This window comes from Cherax quadricarinatus, chromosome 23, assembly GCF_038502225.1.
Source record: "Cherax quadricarinatus isolate ZL_2023a chromosome 23, ASM3850222v1, whole genome shotgun sequence".
NCBI lineage: Eukaryota > Metazoa > Arthropoda > Malacostraca > Decapoda > Parastacidae > Cherax > Cherax quadricarinatus.
Window position 1 is genome coordinate 16046582 of NC_091314.1, and position 22125 is coordinate 16068706.

The 22125-nt window shown below is 35.9% G+C and overlaps 1 protein-coding gene across 6 annotated transcripts in view; it reads right to left on the minus strand.

Annotated features, from left to right (window-relative positions):
* The window catches only part of LOC128685738 (zinc finger and BTB domain-containing protein 7A), a 653624-nt gene that overhangs the window by 164144 nt on the left and 467355 nt on the right, over positions 1–22125 (minus strand). Inside the window, exon 6 of one of the 6 annotated variants that reach the window (XM_070087968.1) lies at positions 1491–1945. The exons of 4 other annotated variants lie outside the window; for them this stretch is intronic. In XM_070087968.1, coding sequence (XP_069944069.1) covers positions 1580–1945 — 366 coding nt within the window. In that variant the 3' untranslated portion in view covers positions 1491–1579. Of the gene's footprint in view, positions 1–1490; positions 1946–12176; positions 13254–22125 lie in introns of those variants that run through there. One more of the 6 variants, XM_070087969.1, reaches the window with a different exon arrangement.

The window sequence follows — 22125 nt, forward strand, 5'->3', positions numbered from 1 at the left end:
TTAAGAAACAGAGAAGAGAAGCAACCCCAGAGAAGCAATTGGTACCTGAGGTGTTGCTGGAAGGGGATTCCCCTTCCAAACTGTAAACAATCCAATCTCTCTCCTCCTCCAGTCTCCCATACACTAAGAAGAATCTCCAATAAAGGTAAGTGTTATGCTGTTAATGTTTCATTCATCATTTCCCATTGTATTGTTTATGTACTACATGTATATTTCATGTAAAAAATTTTTTTGTTTTAATACTTCTGGGTGTCAGGAACGGATTAATTGTATTAACATTATTTCTTATGGGGAAAATTGATTCGCAAATCGTAAATTTCGTTTATAGTAGCTCCTCCAGGAACGAATTAATTACGAAAAATGAGGGACCACTGTATTATTAATTTAGGGAACTAGACCACATATCCAATTATCTAGATCAAGAGCCCTTCACCAGCGTCAAGGGACCTTGACGCTGGTGAGGAGCTTCAGTTCCCTAAATTATTATCAATAATAATAGTTATAATAATAATAATAATTACAATAACGATAGAGCTTCAGTTCCCTAAATTAATAATAATAATAATACATTATTATAACAATGAGAGCTTCAGAATGAAGCCAATTCAGTGCACTGTTTACCTAGCTGTGAGAGCAGTTCTCTCCTGCTTTACTTATATTTCTGACAGTCATTTGGCTAAATTTAATTTTTCTAACCATGAATCCTAAGAAAGTAAGTGCAAAGGACAGTGCTGATAAGAAAAAAAGATGATGATTTCCATGGAATTAAAGCATGAAATCATAGATAAACAAGAGAGGTGTCCAGGTTTTGGGTTGAGGGGGAAGTGGTGGGGGGTGGGACGCTGGCTCATAACTCAAAATGTTGGCTCGTAACTCAGAGCAAAAGATCGACCAATCGACGGCTTGTATCTAAAAAAACTCGTATGTTGGGACACTCATAAGTCAAGGTTCCACTGTACTAATAATCTCTCTCCATAACATTCTCTTATTTTATGAAAAAAAATTAAATTATTTATTTATAATCACAATATTTTATAATTTTAAGACTCACCAAGAAACTGTCTTCATGCCTCTCACTCTCTCTTGGGTCTAGTCCTGACCCAATATGCATGTAAGCCACTGATTAAGTATTACAGGCTCTTAAATCCATAAAAATCTTTGATGATGAATGCTGTTTATACAAATAAATATAACATCCTTCCAATTTTGTCAAAAGAGCAGAAATAGATCACAGTTGTTCCAATTTTTTTTACAATGTTATAATATTAGTCCTCATATATAAGCTATATACCAACATTTATTTTTCCCATTGTGTAAGGTCAAAATCAAAATGTAACTTTAGGAGCTGCTCATTACAAAACAGAACAAGTTTTGAATGCATAATAAATTATGTATATATTCTATAATGTGCATTATTAAAATAAATATATAGCAATATAAGCAATGATTTGTGTTGAAGATACAGTGATTTTAAAATTGTAAAAAAAAAAAAAAAAATACAATAAAAAATAATCATGAGCAGAGAGACAATCAACATAGTGCTTGAGGATTCTCAAATTATTATATAAAGAACTTGACTTTATCTTCCATTAACAACTGTGGAGTCCTCATTTAACAAAACAGAAATTTTGTCGATATGAATATGCAAGTGTCTCTTTAGATTTCTATTATCAGCAGCTTGGTAGGGACAGTGTGGACATGAAAATGGCTTTTCACCCGTATGGGTGCGGAGATGAATCTTGAGCCTGCAGCTCTCGGTACAGCGATATGAACAATAAGGGCAGGAATATGGTTTCTCTCCAGTATGAGTGCGCCTATGTCTTAACAAACTGTAATGCTGGGTTGTCGTGAAGGCACAGTGTGGACAACCAAGTAACTTTTTGTTGGCATTGACAATGTTCCAGGTTCCCGTGGCTCCATCCATCGCCGTCCTCTCCATCCCCACCTGTAGGGGACGCGCGACTTATTGTAATCATGTTGAGTGAGATCAAACATGTGTCACTCGTTAATGAAAGCATAACTAATTTCAATATATAAATTCCCATATTGTTTTATAAAGAAACTAGACTGAATTATTTATAATGACCAGCAACTGAGAAGCCAAAAAGTGAGCTGAAAATAAACATTAAAGAAACTAAAGTAGATGTATAACTCTATTTCAAGTACAGTGGACCCCCGCTTTACGATCAGCTCCCAATGCGACCAATTATGTAAGTGTATTTATGTAAGTGCGTTTGTATGTGTATGTTTCGGGGTCTGAAATGGACTAATCTAATTCACAAAATTCCTTATGGGAACAAATTCGTTCAGTAATGGCACCTGAACATACTTCTGGAATTAAATAATATCGTAAACCGGGGGTCCACTGTATTACTTATGTATGCAAAATACAGAAAACACAGGATGGCAAAAGTAATAAATAATAATTAGAAGAGATAATGGAATAAAAGAAAACAAACAACATTCTAAAAGAAAAATTATTCATGTAAAGTATATAAATGGAGGAAAATGTGTTTATGATTGAAATTTAATGGCCACATCCAACATATAACCAATAAAGTCTCCAAAACAGTAGGCATCCTCTCCAAGATATGTTACTGCCTAGCTCAAACAACACTACTTACATTGTACTACTCTCTACTCTGCCCTTACCTCGCCTATGGTATTGGTCCCTGGAGATCTACTACACCAAATGACCTAAAACAATTAATAAACCAACTATACTTAAAAATCATCTCATCTTTCAAAAATAACCATACCCACACTATGCTAATATCTAACCAAATTTGAAGCAACTCTCCCAAATATTGAATTATCCTTTATCTATTAAACCATTATTACAAACCTAAAAATGTATGCTTGTATCATAAATTGTACTATCTCATATTAATAACTGAGTAAAATATTGAATATCTGAAGTGTGTCTAGACTTAATTAGTCTTTAACCCTTTGACTGTCGTGGACGTATATATATGTCTTACGAGGTACCGTGTTTGACGTATATATACTCATAAATTCTAGCGGCTTCAAATCAAGCAGGAGAAAGCTGGTAGGCCCACATGTGAGAGAATGGGTCTGTGTGGTCAGTATGCACCATATAAAAAAAATCCTGGAGCACGCAGTGCATAATGAGAAAAAAAAAAACTTCGACAGTTTTTTTAATTAAAATGCCGACTTTGTGGTCTATTTTCATATAGTATTTATGGTTATATTCTCGTTTTCTTGGTCTCATTTGATAGAATGGAAAACATATTATAGAAATAGAGGTGATTTTGATTGATTTTACTATAAAAAGAACCTAGAAATGGAGCTCAAAGTAGGGGAAATGTTTGATTTTTGCCAATGTTCAAAAGTAAACAAATGATGCCATTGTCCAATAAATGTCCAACTAGCCATTCTAATATGCAGTCATGAATGGGTTGATGTTATTTATACAATTATTACAGTATTGCAGTAGTCTGCATAATAGTAAGTCTTCTATTTTTTGTTTGAATAAAAATTCAAAATAGAAAGCAAGAGTAATATCAGAGGGGCCTGGAGACATGACTGATGAACAAAGAAAGTGTTATTTTAGAGCCAGGAATGTCTGCATTGTTCATTCTGGACCTTATTTTGAAATTGTCATATTTTTTAGTTTTCGTGAAATTGGCCAAATTGCAAATTTCTGACCACATTATTAGGTAGTTCAAATCGGTAAATGGGCAGTTTCTTGTACTCAATCGATAGAAAAAATGGAGTTCTAAAGAAATAGCTATGAGTTTGGGCGACTGGAACAATGGAATTAGCCGAAAATAGGGCTGAAATTGGGCGAAATCGCCGATTTGTAAACAGCGCCGAGGTCGCTAACTTCGCGAGAGCATAATTCCGTCAGTTTTCCATCAAATTTCGTTTTTTTGGTGTCATTACAATCGGGAAAAGATTCTCTATCATTTCATAAGAAAAAATAATTTTTTTTTTTTTTTTTAAATTTTGTGACACCAGGAGACACCTCAGGATTGGGGGTTGCGACAGTCAAAGGGTTAAGTAATAGGCTAAGTCTGTCCAAAATGCCTTGGCATGATAGTGGCTTATTTTGAACCAATCAAATTACAAAATGCAAACACACACTGTAACCTTTGCAAAGAAATAAACTTTTGATTTTGATTTTGATTTGATTTGATTTTGAACAAACAGCCACTGTTCACACTCATCCATTCCAGTGCCAGACAACACACTCCCCCCATTCTTCAAAAGCTTGAACTTACTTAACCCTTTGACTGTTTCGGTCGTATATATATGTCTCACGAGCCTCTGTGTTTGATGTATATATACTCAAAAATTCTAGCGGCTTCAAATCAAGTAGGAGAAAGCTGGTAGGCCCACATGTGAGAGACTAGGTCTGTGTGGTCAGTGTGCACCATATAAAAAAAATCCTGCAGCACGCAGTGCATAATGAGAAAAAAAACCTCCGACCATTTTTTTGGATTAAAACGCCGCCTTTCTGCTGTACAGTAGGGCCCCACTTTATGGCGTTTCGCTTTACGGCATTCCGTTAATATGGTCACTTCAAATTATGACCTAAACTCTATACGGCTCCCCCCACCTGACTTTCTAATATGGTCACCACACCCCACCCTGTTTGTTTACATTCTCCATGAGCTCCGTAAGCACCCCGTCTCTCTATTGTGTCTGAAAACTCCAAAATTTCAAGTGTTTTTAAAAGTTATTTCATATTTTATATATATAATGTACTCTGATAATTATACTTGTGTATACCTGTACCTAAATAAACTTACACACTGTGCTGGCGTGCAGATACACATTAAAATCAGTAAAAGTGTCTTATGTCTCGAGATGCCATATTAGTAATGATAATAATACAGTGGACCCCCGCATAACAATTACCTCCGAATGCGACCAATTATGTAAGTGTAATTATGTAAGTGCATTTGTACGTGTATGTTTGGGGGTCTGAAATGGACTAATCTACTTCACAATATTCCTTATGGGAACAAATTCGGTCAGTACTGGCACCTGAACATACTTCTGGAGTGAAAAAATATCGTTAACCGGGGGTCCACTGTACTCAATAATAATCATTGAGTCTCATTAACCCTGAAATTGTCCAAACGTATATATACGTTTTTTCAACACCTGAAAGTATGTAAAAAAATGTAGCTCTTTTTTTTTTTGTTTTACATTTGAAAATGTGTAAAAAAAAAACTTTTATCTACATTTTTTTTGTTACATTTGAAAATATGTAAAAAAAGTAGATCTACTTTTGTAGCACTATGAATTTGAATGCCTATTTGTTTGGACCGTTTAAGGGTTAAATGTCGTATATTATGTTAATATACACATTTTCATTAATCCATGTAATATATTTCTTCAAAATTATATAATAAAACATTATATATAACATATAAAGATGATAAATACACTCCACAGTAGAATAAATAAACATAAATATGAGACATGGGAGCCAGACGACTTATACGAATGATGCCATATTAGTAATGTATATTACGCCATATTAGTAATGTATATTACGTTAATATACGCATTTAATTAATCCAGCTATGATATTTTTTCAAATTTATATAATAAACATGATACATAACATACAAAGATGATAAACACACCGCACAGTAGAATAAATAAACATAAATATGAGATGTGAGAGCCAGACAACTTGTACAAGTGATGGCAAGAGTAACGTTTTCTCTAGTCCAACATAAGAGAAAATCTGTTACTGGGGGTAACTGTAGAAAATTATTCCTTTCATATGCCTTCACTCAGTGTCATTTCTTCTAAAAAATGGTGTTACATGAGAATGGGAGTGTTCCTCTTTATTTATTCTACCATATCAACGTAGAGACAACTTGTACACAGTGTAACTTGTACACAAACCAGACGTATACACTTTGTTTGTTTGCATAACTCACGTTCGCCTGGTTTGTTTACATAACTCCACAAGTGTCCTCTCTCATGTACTCATTCTGTCTCTCTCTCTCTCATTTATTTGTTTTATCTCGTTTACTCACCTCTGACCCTACATTAAGACTACAAATATTTTAAGGTAAGTAATGAGTGAACTGTATGTGCATTTTATCGCTCTGGGATGCTTCAATGTTATAATATATTATATGTGGATGGGGTGGCCTGTTATGGTATCCCGGCTGGCTGCCATACATATTACACTTGATTTCTTACAATAAATACTATTTGTCTCATCCTAGATTAAGACTACAAATATTTTAAGGTAAGTAATGAGTGTACTATATGTGCATTTTACTTTTTTTATTGTTTTTTAATGCCTAGTTCTACTGCTAACCCCAATGGAGATAAGTCGCACTGTCTGACTTTTTTGGGTTATTCAAGGTCCTTTACACATATGCTGCTATGTATGATAATCTATGTAACTGCATTTGTGTATATCTGAATAAACTTACTTACTAACTTAATATATGTTAGTGTAAACTTGTTATCTAATATTTGTATGCATTTGTAAGTGGAAAAAAGAGGTGTTCCACTCTACGGAGATTTCTGCTTTACGGCAGTAGCCTGGAACCTAACCTGCTGTATAAGTGGGGCCCTACTGTATTTTCGTATAGTATTTATAGTTGTATTCTCATTTTCTTGGTCTCATTTGATAGAATGGAAAACATGTTATAGAAAGAGAGGTGATTTTGATTGGTTTTTCTATGAAAAGAACCTTGAAATGGAGCTCAAAGTAGGGGAAATGTTTGATTTTTGCCAATGTTTAAAAGTAAACAAATGATGTCATTGTCCAATAAATGTCCAACTAGCCATTCTAATATGCAGTCATGAATGGGTTGACATTATTTATACAATTATTACAATATTGCAGTAGTTTGCATAACAGTAAATCTTCTATTTTTTGTTTGAATAAAAATTCAAAATAGAAAGCAAGAGTAATATCAGAGGGGCCTGGAGATGTGACTGATGTACAAAGAAAATGTTATTTTAGAGCCAGGAATGTCTGCATTGTTCATTCTGGACCCTATATTGAAATTGTCATGTTTTTTTAATTTTTGTGAAATTGACCAAATTGCAAATTTCTGACCACGTTATTGGGTAGTTGAAACTGGTAAATGGGCAGTTTCTTGTACTCAATCGATAGAATGAATGGAGTTCTAAAGAAATAACTATGAGTTTGGTAGACTGCAACAATGGAATTAGCCGAAAATAGGGCTCAAAGTGGGCGAAATCGGCAATTATTATTGTCAAAACTGCTTTTTATGAAACAAGATTCAATTATATTCCTAAATATAATTGAATCTTGTTTCATTAAAAAGCAGTTTTGACAATAATATGAATATTTCCTTTGGTTTATATAAATTAGATCCATTTATAATTAATAGAATTTGGGAAGAATTTAATAATACATTAGACAAATAATAAATTTTAAAATTCTTAATTTTAAAATTCTTGGGTAGAATAGTTTGTTCATGGGTTGTGTGAAGGACCTGTCTAGTTGGGCCAGCGGGCCTGCTGCAATGTTCTTTTTCTTATGAGTCGTGCATCAGGTGTTGCTTTGTTGTAGGATGTGATGGTGAGGTGTGGTCTAGACCCTTTATATACCTTCCTTGATGCATTACTTTTATTGTTCCTTGATAATGTGAGTAGTCACGAAAGTGCTTGGAATTTCTCTATTCTTTCACAGTGGTTGTTTCGGTATATGTCCTTAATCTGTTACAGGACCTTAGACTTATACCAAACAGGACATATACCAAACGAATTTTCCCATAAGAAATACAGGGAAAACGATTAATCCGTTCCCATGAAAAAAAATCCTATTGTTATTGGCATATTATACATTAATGGAGTTGTATAAAATAATTTAAACATTGTTTAACACTAAAATATGTAATTTAAACACTGCTTAATACTAAAATACAGTACATACAAAAATACAAAAGAATTAGATGAAATAAATGCAAATTTAACTTCACTTTACTTTTCTGAAAAGAGTCGAGTGCCTACTAGGATAGTGCTGAGAAAGGAGGAGGAGGAAATGTTATTGTTTGGACCTATCTGAACCTGGTTGAAGCTCACCAGGTTTGACCTTTACTAAAAATCTGTCCAAAGAACTTTGCTTCTGCCTTTTCAGTAGAGGCTTCAGTTTGCAATCCCCACTTGTGTAATATAGGTCCTGTTAGGCATTTTCTTCCAAAACAGGCCTGTTTTGTCACAATTAAAAACTTGTTGGGGAACAAAACTCTCAGCCTCCACAAATTCCCCAAACTCTGTAACAAAATCATTGGCAGCATCTTTATCAGCACTAGCTCCCTCTCCATGCTTCACAACACTGTGAATTCCAGTCCTTTTCTTAAAATTATCAAACCAGCCATAGCTGGCTTTAAACACTTTACTTTCTTGACTCGTTCCTGCCTTGTTTTTCAAAAGATAGGCATGCATCAGTTTTGCCTTTTTGCAAATCATTGTCTTTGATACTCTATCACTGGCACACTGTTTTTCTGTTATCCAGATCAAAAGCAATTTTTCAACATGCTCTAATGTCCCTGATCTTTGTTTGGTAGTCGATTTCACCCCCTTCGCAGTGTTAGCCGATTTAACCCTTTGACTGTTTTGACCGTATATACATGTCTTACTAGCCAGTGTTTCAGACGTATATATACTCAATAATTCTAGCGGCTTCAAATCAAGCAGGAGAAAGCTAGCAGGCCCACATGTGAGAGAATCAGTCTGTGTGGTCAGTGTGCACTGTATAAAAAAATCCTGCAGCATGCACTGCACAATGAGAAAAAAAACTTTTGACCATGTTTTTGTTTTTGGATTAAAATGTCGAATTTGAGGTGTATTTTCAAATAGTATTTATGGGTGTATTCTCGTTTTCTTGGTCTCAATTGATAGAATGGGAAACATATCACAGAAATAGAGAAGATTTTGATTAGTTTCACGATGAAAACGACCTTGAAACTGAGCTCAAATTAGTGGAAATGTTCGATTTTTACCAATGTTCAAGAGTAAACAAATCACACCACGCGTCCAATATACGTCAACTGGGGAGTCTAATATTCTTTCGCTAGTGCGCTGATAATATTTACACCAATTTTACAATAATGCAGTAGTCTGCATAACAGTAAATCTTCTATTTTTTTGTGTGAATAAAAAATCAAAATAGAAAGCAAGAGTAATATAAGAGGGGCCTGGAGATGTGACTAATGAACAGAGGATATGTTATTTTTTGTGCTAAGAATGTCTGCATTGTTTATTCTGGACCCTATTTTGAAATTGGCATCTTTTTTAATTTGCGTGAAATTGGCCAAATTGCCAATTTCTGACCACTTTGTTGGGGAGCTGAAATCGGTAAATGGGTAGTTTCTTGTACTCAATTGATAGAAAAAATGGAGTTCTAAGGGTATAGCTATGAGTTTGGTCGACTGGGACAATGGAATTGGCCGAAAATAGGGCTCAAAGCCGGCAAAATCGCCAATACGTATATATCGCCGAGATCGCTAACTTTGCGGGAGCATAATTCCGTAAGTTTTTGATCAAGTTTTGTACTTTTGGTGTCATTAGCATCAGGAAAAGATTCTCTATCATTTCATATGAAATAACAATATTTTTTTCCTTCAAAAATTTTGCAACATAGAATGACACTTTCAGAAATGGGCTTGCGACAGTCAAAGGGTTAATAACATCTTTTTCACAATTATACATACCATTGTTCTCGGCATATGGTATGCAGCAGCTAAGTCCCAGATACGCCTGCCACCTTCAGACTTTTCAACTATCTCTTTTTTCACCTCCATGGTGATCCTAACCATTTTCTTTGTTGCTTGGCTCTTCTCATTAACATTTTTAGAACTCATGGTTACTGAATTTACTAAAAATTTATATGAAAAAAACACAAAAATCATGTGAAAATTTACACAGAGTTACAGAGCGGGTTGTTTGCTGAATGGTAGCAACGGGCGTACTGACGCTAGTGGGCAGTCGTGGCTCTGTCTCAAGAGAGAGGTAAGCAAAAGTAGAGCATGGTGTCATGACTCATTTTTACCCATACAAGTTCTAGCATGTGAGTCATATTCTAAACAAAGGTCGTATACCAAGCAAAAATTTTCGCATCCAAACAGGATGTACACCAAGTTGGACTTATTCCAAAGCGGACGAATACCGAGGTACCACTGTATATATATACTATTTACTGCATGTATTTGGTTAATTTGATAAATGCAGTGGCATAGTCAGATGGTCATAAGTTGGGGGATCCTCTATTTTAGTAAGTGTTAAAGGAGTACTGTGCAATACATCTCTTTTCAAGCATTAAGAAAATATATAGTTGTAACATATGCCAATTTTCTGGCTGTTCTTTGAATTCACCTTTATAACAACTACAATAATAGTGATAATAATAATAATAATAATAATAATAATAATAATTTAAATTGCCTGTTATTTGGTTTGCTACAAGGCTGGAAAGAAACAGCTGTCATTCATGGTTTAGTTTTAATATGATTAAAATTAACACACAAATGGTAAGTTCTCCATGGCCTTAGAATTTAATATAACATAAAAGGCAAAAATTGCTAGTTCTTTTTCCGAGTAAAACTTCAAATTTATAGCAACAGTCTGTAAGTGATGTGTTTATGGTGTCACACCCTCATTAACTCTTGCATTAAATTTCGTTCATATATACTAAGAAAATTTTTCCAAGCATCAATACTATAAAATTCCTAAAAAAATTATTACTTATTCAAGACTATATTGTACTGGAGATTCAATAACAAATGAATGGCAAGACATAACACAGAAGGACATACAGGTCTCCCTCAACATTCGCGAGGGTTAGGGGATCAAGAGCCTCGCGAATGTTGAAAAACCGTAAATGTTTGGTGCCCCAATATATTGTAGGGAAATATATTACAATACTGCTTCCTTAACTTGTTGAACCATGAATAATCATAAAATACATGAAAACGTCGTAAATTGTACTAAATATATACATGTTATGCTTTAATAACATATGTTATTTAATAACATGTTAATAACATGTATGTTATTAAATACCACAGACCACAACTGCCTCCACCACTGCGAGTCCCTACTACCCTCCCTCCGATCCCCGCAACTGGCAGCCATCCCTCCCACCACTCAGTGTGGTGAGTGTTTTGTTTGTTCATTATTTGCTATTAAACTACAGTATAAATAATGTAAACCCATTCATGACTGCATATTGGAATGGCTATTAGGAAAGGTATTAGACGGTGACATCATGTGTTTACTCTTGAACACTGCAAAGAATCGAACATTTCTGCTATTGCTAATAATAACAATAGTAATAGTAATAATAATAATAATAATAATAGTAATAATAATAATAATAATAAATACGATATAATTGAAGAAGGAAATTGTACAAAAATATGAGGGAGTGGTTGACACATCGTCAGTGTGACTTTGTTTATGCTGGAGTGAGCATTAGTCTCCCTGCTCTTCCAAACATTTCACAATAATTCAGTTGAGGCAGTGGTATTTAATAACATATATGTTATAAATAATAATAGTACATGTTATTATTAATAACATGTATTATTATTAACATGTATGTATTTAATAACATATATGCTATAAATAATAATAGTACATATTATTAATAACATGTATTATTATTATTAACATGTATGTTATTAAATACCATTGCCTCAATCACTGCCTCTACCACTCCAGTCACACTCAATCTACAAGCACCAAACACAATGAATTATTGTGAGAGGTTTGAAAGAGCAGGAGACTAATGCTCACTCCAGCATAAACAAAGTCACACTGACGATGTGTCAACCACTCCCTCATATTTTTGTACAATTTCCTTTTTCAATTATATCATATTTATTATTATTATTATTATTATTATTATTATTATTATTATTATTATTATTATTATTACTATTGTTATTATTAGCTGTAGCAGAAATGTTTAATTCTTTGCAGTGTTCAAGAGTAAACACATGATGTCACCGTCTAATACCTTTTCTAATAGCCATTCCAATATGCAGTCATGAATGGGTTTACATTATTTATACTGTAGTTTAATAGCAAATAATGAACAAACAAAACACTCACCACACTGAGTGGTGGGAGGGCTGGCTGCCAGTTGCGGGGGTCGGAGGGAGGGTAGTAGGGACTCACAGGTGGCGGGAAATTTAAATATGATTTGGCGGCTGGGAATTTGGCGGTTGGGAATTCGCGAATGTGTGAAGCCTGTGAAAGTTGAAAACGTGAATATTGAGGGAGACCTGTATATATGTGAATATCACAAACATCAACCATTCTTGTACAGGAGAATAAAGGATGTGCTAATAAAAATTTATGTAAAGACAAATAAAATACTAAATTTCTGGTCTGCTAAGGGATACCCATTAGGCTTGGTAAAAGTCACGATAGCTCAAGTACATCAGTCTGCGAGGCATAAAATATTTTTTTTATTTCATGAGTGAGGAATAATGAGTTGAGAAATGCAGCAGCTGCTATTATTATTGTGTTTAAGTAAACTGATGAGTGTAAATTATTTAGGGCTGAGCAACCATGATGGCAATCACAAACCTTCCAAGCAACTTGGAATATCTCAACATTTTCAAATTAAATATTAGCCTAACCAATCATCACTGTTACCAAATTTCAAATTTTCATAGACTGGGGAGCAACTCACCAGGATACAATGAAAAAGCAGTAGAAGAAAAAGTTGCAATACCCAAAAAAAAATTTTTTTTAGTAAAAATGAAGAGGAAACAAACAAAACCAAAAAAATAAAGCTATACGAAAGAGTAAAGAATTTCATAATTGTTTTTCCTGTTAATTTGGTTCAAAATTAATGCTGCTCATTTTAAGAAAGTAAACTCTGTGACATTAATATTATTAATCATCTCACAAACTACAGTATACTATTTACAGTATGCTCGTATATGAGTAGCAATATGCCTTTTTAAATTTCCATTATCAGCTGTTTGATAAGGACAATGTGGACATGAATAGGGTTTTTCTCCTGTATGGGTACTGATATGAACCTTGATTCTACCTTTCTGTATACAACGATATGGGCAATGAGGACAAGCATAAGGTTTTTCTTTTGTGTGAGTTAAAATATGATTTTTCATGTTAGTTGCATAAACAGAGACATAGGGGCAGTAGGGACACCTCCGTGTCTCCTCAGTGTTGACGAGGTTCTTCTCAGGTCTGGCAGCTTGTCCCCCACTTATCATCCTCAGACAGCGAGTCTCGAGCCCCACCTGTAGGGAATGCTCAGCTTATTCACCTCTAATAGGAATGATGCTAATAAATGCAACTGTCTACACTGCAATTATTATTATTATTATTATTATTATTATTATTATTATAAGAATCATGGGAAGTGCTAAACCCACAGGGGGTCATGTAGCACATGGAGAATAGGAAGCAATCAGGTCTGATACTAAGAAAGGTACAGTGGTTTGAATTCCTGGGATCAAGAGCTCTTCACTACCATCAAGGCACCTACCTCCCTTGTCACATCTATACTTCAGTGACACTTCAGAATAATTCATCATTACCAAGAGGGAAAAATTCATGTAGGATCAGACCACTGTTTATGGGACAAGCATGATAACCACAGTACCACAGACATAAGATGGATGCACAGGAAACTCAAACATACTTCACAGAGTTGTTATAAGTGTTCTCAATTGTAACTTCTAACGTCTACAGTGTGGTGGCTAGCAATGCTTGCCTCGTAAAACAGATTCTATAACGCATGATCCCTACTCTATCGTGATAGCATGAAATTTTAATTATAATTCCTCATTTGTTGTGATCAGGTACAGTACTTACAGTGCCACTACTCTTCCACTCAACAAGTTTTGTGTTGTTGCTTTTCTTAGTATATTAACTTACTAAATGACTAACTACTTCCAAAATACAGTAATTTAACCCCTTAACCATTTCAGGGTCCAGAGGCCAAATCTCAGAGTGACAGCCAGGGTCCAATAATTTTAGAAAAAAAAAAAATTCTTACAGAATTAAAGATAATATTTTTCTACAGGTAATAAAACAAAACAAAAAAAATCCGATCAGTGCTTTCCAAGATACAAAGGCGTGAAGTTGGCCCTCAATGACCAGGTGGCAGCAACATCCACGACTTCCGAAAAACTGCATTTTTTTTATTTTACTTTGTTCGTTTTTTCTTTTCTTTAATTTTGTTTTTTCCAGTAATATTTGTGGCCTGTTAGACCAGTATAATGCATAATGTATATATGTACACTCGTTGTATTCAACACAATAACCGCACTAATATTTTCAGCACTATTTTGTTTACAATAATTGTTTACAACAAAAAATATGCAAAAATGTTGTATATTAGTAATGTTCTATCATATATTTACATATGTACAGTCACTGGACATGTTCCTAGAACTGCTACAGTCTGTGAAAGTCTTTGATACAAGGGGTCATGCACAGTGGTGTCTTACTTATCTGTGGATCAGTATGATTTTATATTATGCTTATAGACATGAGGCATAAGCATAACTGTTGCAAAAAACAAATACATTTCAGCCACAGTCATCTCCTTCCACCAGTGGATGACGATGCGCTTTCTCCTGGAACTGCCGAGTCAGCGGCTCGGGTCCCAGACTCACTCCCAGTCGGGGCTGGTGCCTCATGCTGCATGCTCACATTCTGAATGCTCATGGTACCATATGGTACAGAGTACAAATGGTACATTGTACCATATGCCACAGATACAGGGATCCCAATGGAAATAAGTCACTCTTGACTTTTTTGGGTTATCCTAGGATCTTTACACATATGCTGCTATGTATGATAACCTAAGTACAGTAGGGCCCCACTTTACAGCGTTCCACTAATATGGTGATGTCAAATTATGACCAAAATTTGCTATATAGCGAGCGATCTTTCAAATACGGCGCACCCCACCTGGTTTGTTTACATTCTCTGTGAGCAAAACTCTCTATTATGTCTGGAAATTTTCCAAAATGTCAAGTGTTTTAAAGTTACTGCATACAGTGGACCCCCAGTTCGCGAAGTCATCGGTATCCGATAAATCCGGTATCCGAAGCATTATATTGCAAAAAAATTGCCTTGGTTCCCGTTACAAAACCCGGTATGCGATACGATTTGTACGAGACGTGTCCACGTGTGGCCTGAACTGCCCCGTGTGTGCCAGTGTTTACAAGCCAGCCAGTGAGCGCGCATCTAAGGATACATTCGGTACATTCCATATTATCCATATTATCACTGTTTTTGGTGCTTGTTTCTGCAAAATAAGTCACCATGGGCCCCAAGAAAGCTTCTAGTGCCAACCCATTGAGACCAAGGGTGCTAATGACTATTGAAATGAAGAAAGAGATAATTGCAATGTATGAAAGTGGAGTGCGTGTGTCGGACCTGGCCAAGTTGTATAGTAAATCCCAATCAACCATCTCTACTATAGTGAGCAGGAAAACGGCAATCAAGGAAGCTGTTGTTGCAAAAGGTGCAACTGTGATTACAAAACAGCGATTCCCCTTCTAAACATTAAAAACTTCGACACTCTCCACTCCTTCCATCCCATCAATCATCACCAGATCTTCATTAAAGGTAAGTGTCAATTATTCTACTGTGATTATTCTATTGTTATTGTAATTATTCTATTGCATTAAACTTAATATTTCATGTGGTAAAAGTTTTTTTTTTTGTACTTTTGGGTGTCTTGCATGGATTAATTTGATTTCCATTATTTCTTATGGGAAAAATTGATTCGCTTTCCAATAATTTTGCTTTACGATGAGCTCTCAGGAACAGATTAATAACGTGAACTGGGGGTCCACTGTATTTTATATGTACTCTGATAATTATATTTATGTGTACCTGGACCTAAAAATACTTACACACTGTGTTGGCATGCAGGTACACATGAAAATCACTAAGAGTCTCTCTACTCAATGCCATATAATCTCTTAGGCACATTAAATGTCGTAGATTACATTAATACGTATAGACATTTCTATTAATCCATCTATGATAATTTTTTAAAATTATGTAATAAACATGCTATGTAACATATAAACATGATACATACACCCACAGTATAAAAACTGACATAAATATAAGATCTGTTTACCAAGTGTTTGGTAGGAGAGTCAAAGAATTACGTTTTCTCTAGTCAAGCATTAGTAACTTAACTAGAAATTTATTCCTTTTGTATGGCTTCACTCTATCTATAGATACTGATGACCCTTGTGGTTTTAGCACTTCTTTTTTATTATGATTATAATAATTAGTAATAATAATAACAATTTGTAATAATAATAACTTTTAATAATAATAATTTGTAATAATAATAAGAATTTGTCAGAGCATCATTCCTTCTAAAAATTACATGAGAATGGAACTGTTGGTCTTTATTTATTCTACTGTATCAATGTGGAGACAACTTGTACACAATGTAAAGTGTTTGTATTATGGTATAACACAAACGTGTATGAGCGAACACCAGACGTGTTCGCCTGGTTTGTTTACATTATGTGTGGGTGGGGTAGGGTGGGGAGGGCAGCCTTGGCTGGCTACCATACTTCCCAAACCTGACTTCCTAAAAATAAAACTAACCTCTCACCCTACATTAAGACTACAAATATTTTAAGGTAATTAATGAATGTACTGTATATGTATTTTATCGCTCTAGGGCGCTTTAATTAAATGTAGTGTATTACATGTGGATGGGGTGGGGTGGGCTGGCCTGGCTGGCTACCATACCTCCCAAACCTGACTTCCTACAAACTCACCTCTCACCCTCCATTAAGACTACAAATATTTTAAGGTAAGTAATGGGTGTACTGTATGTGTATTATAATTTTTATTGTTTTTAATGCCTAGTACTATCGTTAACTTAATATATGTTAGTGTAAATTTGTTATCTGGCAATTATATGCTAAATTTTATAAGTGGAAAAAATGATGTTCTGTTTTCCAGCGATGTCTGCTTTCCGGCAGTAGCCTAGAACCTAACCTGCTGAATAAGTAGGGCCGTACTGTACGTACTACACTTGTACTGCCTCGCCAAGTCAATTACAGCACACCTTGCTCGTGTTTTTCTATGATTTTATGCCTTAATTCAATGGTCATCATCCTCTTTCTTCTCAGTACTGTCCTTTGCACTTAATTTCTTAGGACCCATGGTTAGAAAAAAGAAATTTGGTAAAATAACTGCACAAAAATGCAAGCACAACACAAGAGAGATGCTTCCACGGCAAGGTAACCATGTGCACTGTTGTGGCATTCGCTGCACCAACTAGTGGTGGCGTATCTGAAGCTCGCTTGTAACTAGGAATTTGGCCTGCAATTCAAAGCAAAAAATCGACTGAGCGACAGCTCGTAACTCAGAAAACTCATAAGTTGGGGCACTCGTAAGTCAAGGTACCACTGTACATGAAACTCCTTGAACCACATTGTAGGATGAGTGTCACTCCACTGTTGACAGGGCAGCAGTGGACTGACAATGATTGGGCACTGCTTTGGCTTTATTTGTTTTCACTGTTACACAAATTTTATAAACAATTCCAAGATTCATAAAAAAATTTGCAAATTGCTAAAATTAGTATATTTAAAGCCTTCAAATATTTGATAGATTCCTGTAATTTTCCCCCCACAAAGTTGCTCTTTTTTTTTGTGTTTGTTTTACATCCAGCTTCTGCTAGATTTTAATGAGTATCATGGGAAAACAAAAAACTGTACAACCAAAAACTATCTTACAAAATTTTTATTTGTAATATCCCAGTAACCATACATCAGAATTAATATACAACCACGTACATTTTTTGGAGGGAGAAAAAATATCGACAGATTTTAACACAGCCTCAAGGGTACACACCATTATGTTATTGGACCACTTGTCTCAGGCTACATCACTGTCAGTAATATGTACTCCAGCCTGTACTCTCTCTAGTGTTCACCCATAATTCACCATTATATTAAACTGCACAATACAATGAGCATTACATATTCTTAGTGTGTCTGCCTGGGCTAAATTTATGGAATATACAGTACTAAAAACTGCATTTCTATCTTTCGGTGCCAAAAATATTAAAAGCTATATGTATTCCTTACTTTGTAATGCTGCAAGTGTATTAGCAACTGGGTAACTTTTTTCTTAACAATAGCTTTTACTTACACATCACAGAAATCTGTCACAATAGAATTTACAGTGGAACCACGGTTTTCGAACTTAATCCATTCCACAAGGTCGTTATAAAACCGAAACGTGCCAAAACTGAATCAATATTTCCCATAAGAAATAATGTAAATACAATTAATCTGTTCCAGACACCCAAAAATATTAGCAAAAATAATTTTTTTACAGATTAACTATAGTGTTGCAGATCTTCAGTGGTTAGCTCTTCCCTGTGGTCATCCACCAACTCTTCCACATTCATTACTTACCTTAAAATATTTGTAGTCTTAAAGTAGGTGAGAGGTGAGTAGTACTTTTTGTAGGAAGTCACTGTCTGACTTCTTTGGGTTATCCTAGGTTCTCTACACATATGCTGCTATGTATGATAATCTATGTAACTGTATTTGTGTATACCTGAATAAACTTACTTACTTACTAACCCTTTCAGGGTTTCGGACGTACTAGTACGGCTTATGCCCCAGGGTTTTTGACGTACTAGTATGCCTAATTCTAGCGCCCTCAAATCTAGTGAGAGAAAGCTGGTAGGCCTACATATGAAAGAATGGGTCTATGTGGTCAGTGTGCGCAGTATAAAAAAATCCTGCAGCACACAGTGCGTAATGAGAAAAAAAAAACTTTGACCATGTTTTTGGATTAAAACAGAGACTTTGCACTGTATTTTTGTATAGTATTTATTGTTGTATTCTAGTTTTCCTAGTCTCATTTTATAGAATGGAAGATTTATTACAGAAATTGAGATGATTTTGACTGGTTTTACAATGAAAAGTACCTTGAAGTTGAGCTCAAAGTAACAGAAATGTTCGATTTTTATCAAAGTTCAAAAGTAAACAAATCATGCTAAGCGTCCAATACACGTCAACTGGTGAGTCTAATATTCTTTCACAGGTGTTTACCTGGAGTTTACCTGGAGAGAGTTTCGGGGGTCAACGCCCCCGCGGCCCGGTCTGTGTGCTAATATTATTTATACCATTTCTACACTAATGCAGTAGTCTGCATAACAGTAAATTTTCTATTTTTTGTAAGAATAAAAATTCAAAGTGGAAAACAAAAAAATGTAGGAGGGGCGTGGGGACGTGACTAGTGAACAGAGGAAATGTTATTTTAGTGCCAGGAATGTCTTTCTTGTTTATTCTGGACCCTATTTGGAAATTGGCATCTTTTGAAATTTGTGTGAAATTGGCAAAATTACTAAATTCTGACCACTGTATTGTATAGTTGAAACTGGTAAATGGGTGGTTTCTTGTACTCATTCGATAGATAAAAAGAAGTTCTAGTGAAATAGTTATGATTTTTGTCGACTAGTACATTGGAATTGGCCGAAAATAGGGCTCAAAGTGGGCAAAATCGCTGATGCGTAAACATCGTCGAGACCGCTAACTTCGCGAGAGCATAATTCTGTAAGTTTTCCATCAAATTTCATACTTTTGGTGTCATTATGGTCGGGAAAAGATTCTCTATCTTTTCACAAGATTTTTTTTTTTTCTTTTTTTTTGAAATTTGGGTGACCCTGTGAACAAGTCTCAGAGAGGGCTTGGCAACCCTGAAAGGGCTAAGTAGCTAGTAGAGGTAGGTAGCCGGTAGAGGTAGGTAGTGGTAGAGGTAGGTATCCGGTAGAGGTATCTGGCAGAGGTAGGTATCTGGTAGAGGTAGGTATCCGGTAGAGGTATCTGGTAGAGGTAGGTAGCCGGTAGGTAGCCAGTAGGTAGCCTGGGCTACATACATACACCTACCTTCATAGCTACACGATATTTAATGCAGCCCAGAACCATATTATTACCATCAACATACCCTGTTCACTGAGTTTAATCGTTTCTAACAAATACCTTTAGAAGCCATCATAAACAAAGGGAGAGATAATGAATAATTCATGTCGAGAATTGTAAACAAAAGCCAGATGCAGATTCATACAGCTTTCTCTAATGCTCGACCAGAGCAAAATGATAAAACGTAATGTTTTCCCTCCACCATCTACCACCCTTCAATGGCATATAAACATTGCATGTTTACACTATGCAATGTAATGTGTTTCTTATATAATTTTGAAGAAAATATCAAAGATGGATTAATGAAAATGCCTATACAGTGGACCCCCGCATAACGATCACCTCCGAATGCGACCAATTATGTAAGTGTATTTATGTAAGTGCGTTTGTACGTGTATGTTTGGGGGTCTGAAATGGACTAATCTACTTCACAATATTCCTTATGGGAACAAATTCGGTCAGTACTGGCACCTGAACATACTTCTGGAGTGAAAAAATATCATTAACCGGGGGTCCACTGTATTAACATAAAATAAGACATTTAATGTACCCAAGAGTGGTTTATTATTAAATATATGTACATAGCATATAAACATTGCATGTTTATACTATGCCATGTAACGTGTTTCTAACATAATTTTTAAGAAAATATCATAGATGGATTAATGAAAATGTCTATATTAACGTAAAACAAGACATTTAACTCCTTAATTGTCCAAATGTAGAACTACATTCACTCGCCCAGTGCTCCGAATACAGTATTTCAGAAAAAAAATGAAGAGAACATGCTTTTACATCAAGTACAGTGGAACCTAGGCTTACAAACGCCCCATCATGCAAACTTTTCAGGATATGAACCGTCGTTCAGTCGAATTTTTGCTTTTGGATATGAACGAAATTTCAGGATGCATACTTTCCCCTCAAGGGAGGTTCCTTAACCCTTTGAGGGTTTTCGTCGTACTAGTACGTCTTACGCGTAGGGGTTTTTGACGTACTAGTACGCATAAATTCTAGCGGCCTCAAATCTCGCGTGAAAAGGCTGATAGGCCTAGGTGTGAGAGAATGGGTCTGCGTGGTCAGTGTGCGCGGTAGAAAAAAAATCTGGGACCCAGTGGTGCATTGTGGGAATGCCCTCTTAGTAAACAATGTCCACCATGCCTCGCGGTAAGAAGCTCCTCACTCCTCGGCGAATTGGGACACTTTTGTTCCCCAGTGACAGTTCTAATAGTGATGGAAGTGCCAGTGAAGATGAGTTTCGTGGTTTTAGTGAGGTTTTGACCGAAACTAATGACCATAATATCGGTAATAGTGAAGAAAACCCAGACGACCCTCAGCCTTCCACCTCTGGTGCTGGGCCCTCGTGTTCACGTTCAGTTGTTCCAGAACCCAAGAGGAAACTTCTATTTTCCCAAATCCCAGACTCAGATGAGAGCATGGGTGATGATAGTGATAGTGAATATGAACTACAAGCTCTTCAAACTAGTTCCAGTAGTGATAGTGAAGTGCAATATTCCCCAGTGAAGCGTCAGTATATACGACGATATATGCGCTCTGGAAGTGTGCCATATGTTATACCAAGGGGAAGGAGTGTATCTCGGAGTACATCCCGTGGCTGTACAACAGGAACAGACAGTGAAAATGACGAAGATACTGTTGCAATTGGGATGGAAAATGTGCGTGGTGGTAGTGGTGCCGGCGGTGAGGCACCAGCAGTGGGCCATGCTGCCACCCACGCTGCCAGCCACGCCGCTGCCTCAGCTGATCTAGAACAAAGGCCACCATCCCCCACTCCCCCACCACACCAGCCTCCACAACCACAACCTCCACAACCACAACCACCTGTCATTGTCCAGTACCCACCAGCAGACCGCACCTGGGATTGGCAGGAAGCTGTCAATTTTGTTCCAAATCCCCACCAGTTTGATGGCAGCCAAAGTGGAATACGGCCATCTTGTGCACTTGGGAACAATGCCACTGAACTGGAATGTTTCGAGTTATTCTTTGACGAACCACTGATGAAAAGTATTGTCATGGAAAGCAACACATACTACGAGTACACCATGGCAAACACAATACTTTCACCAAAATCACGTCTACACCAATGGAAGGAGGCAACTGTGGCTGAGATGAATCTTTTCTTTGCCACAATAATGCTTATGCCACATGTGTATAAGCA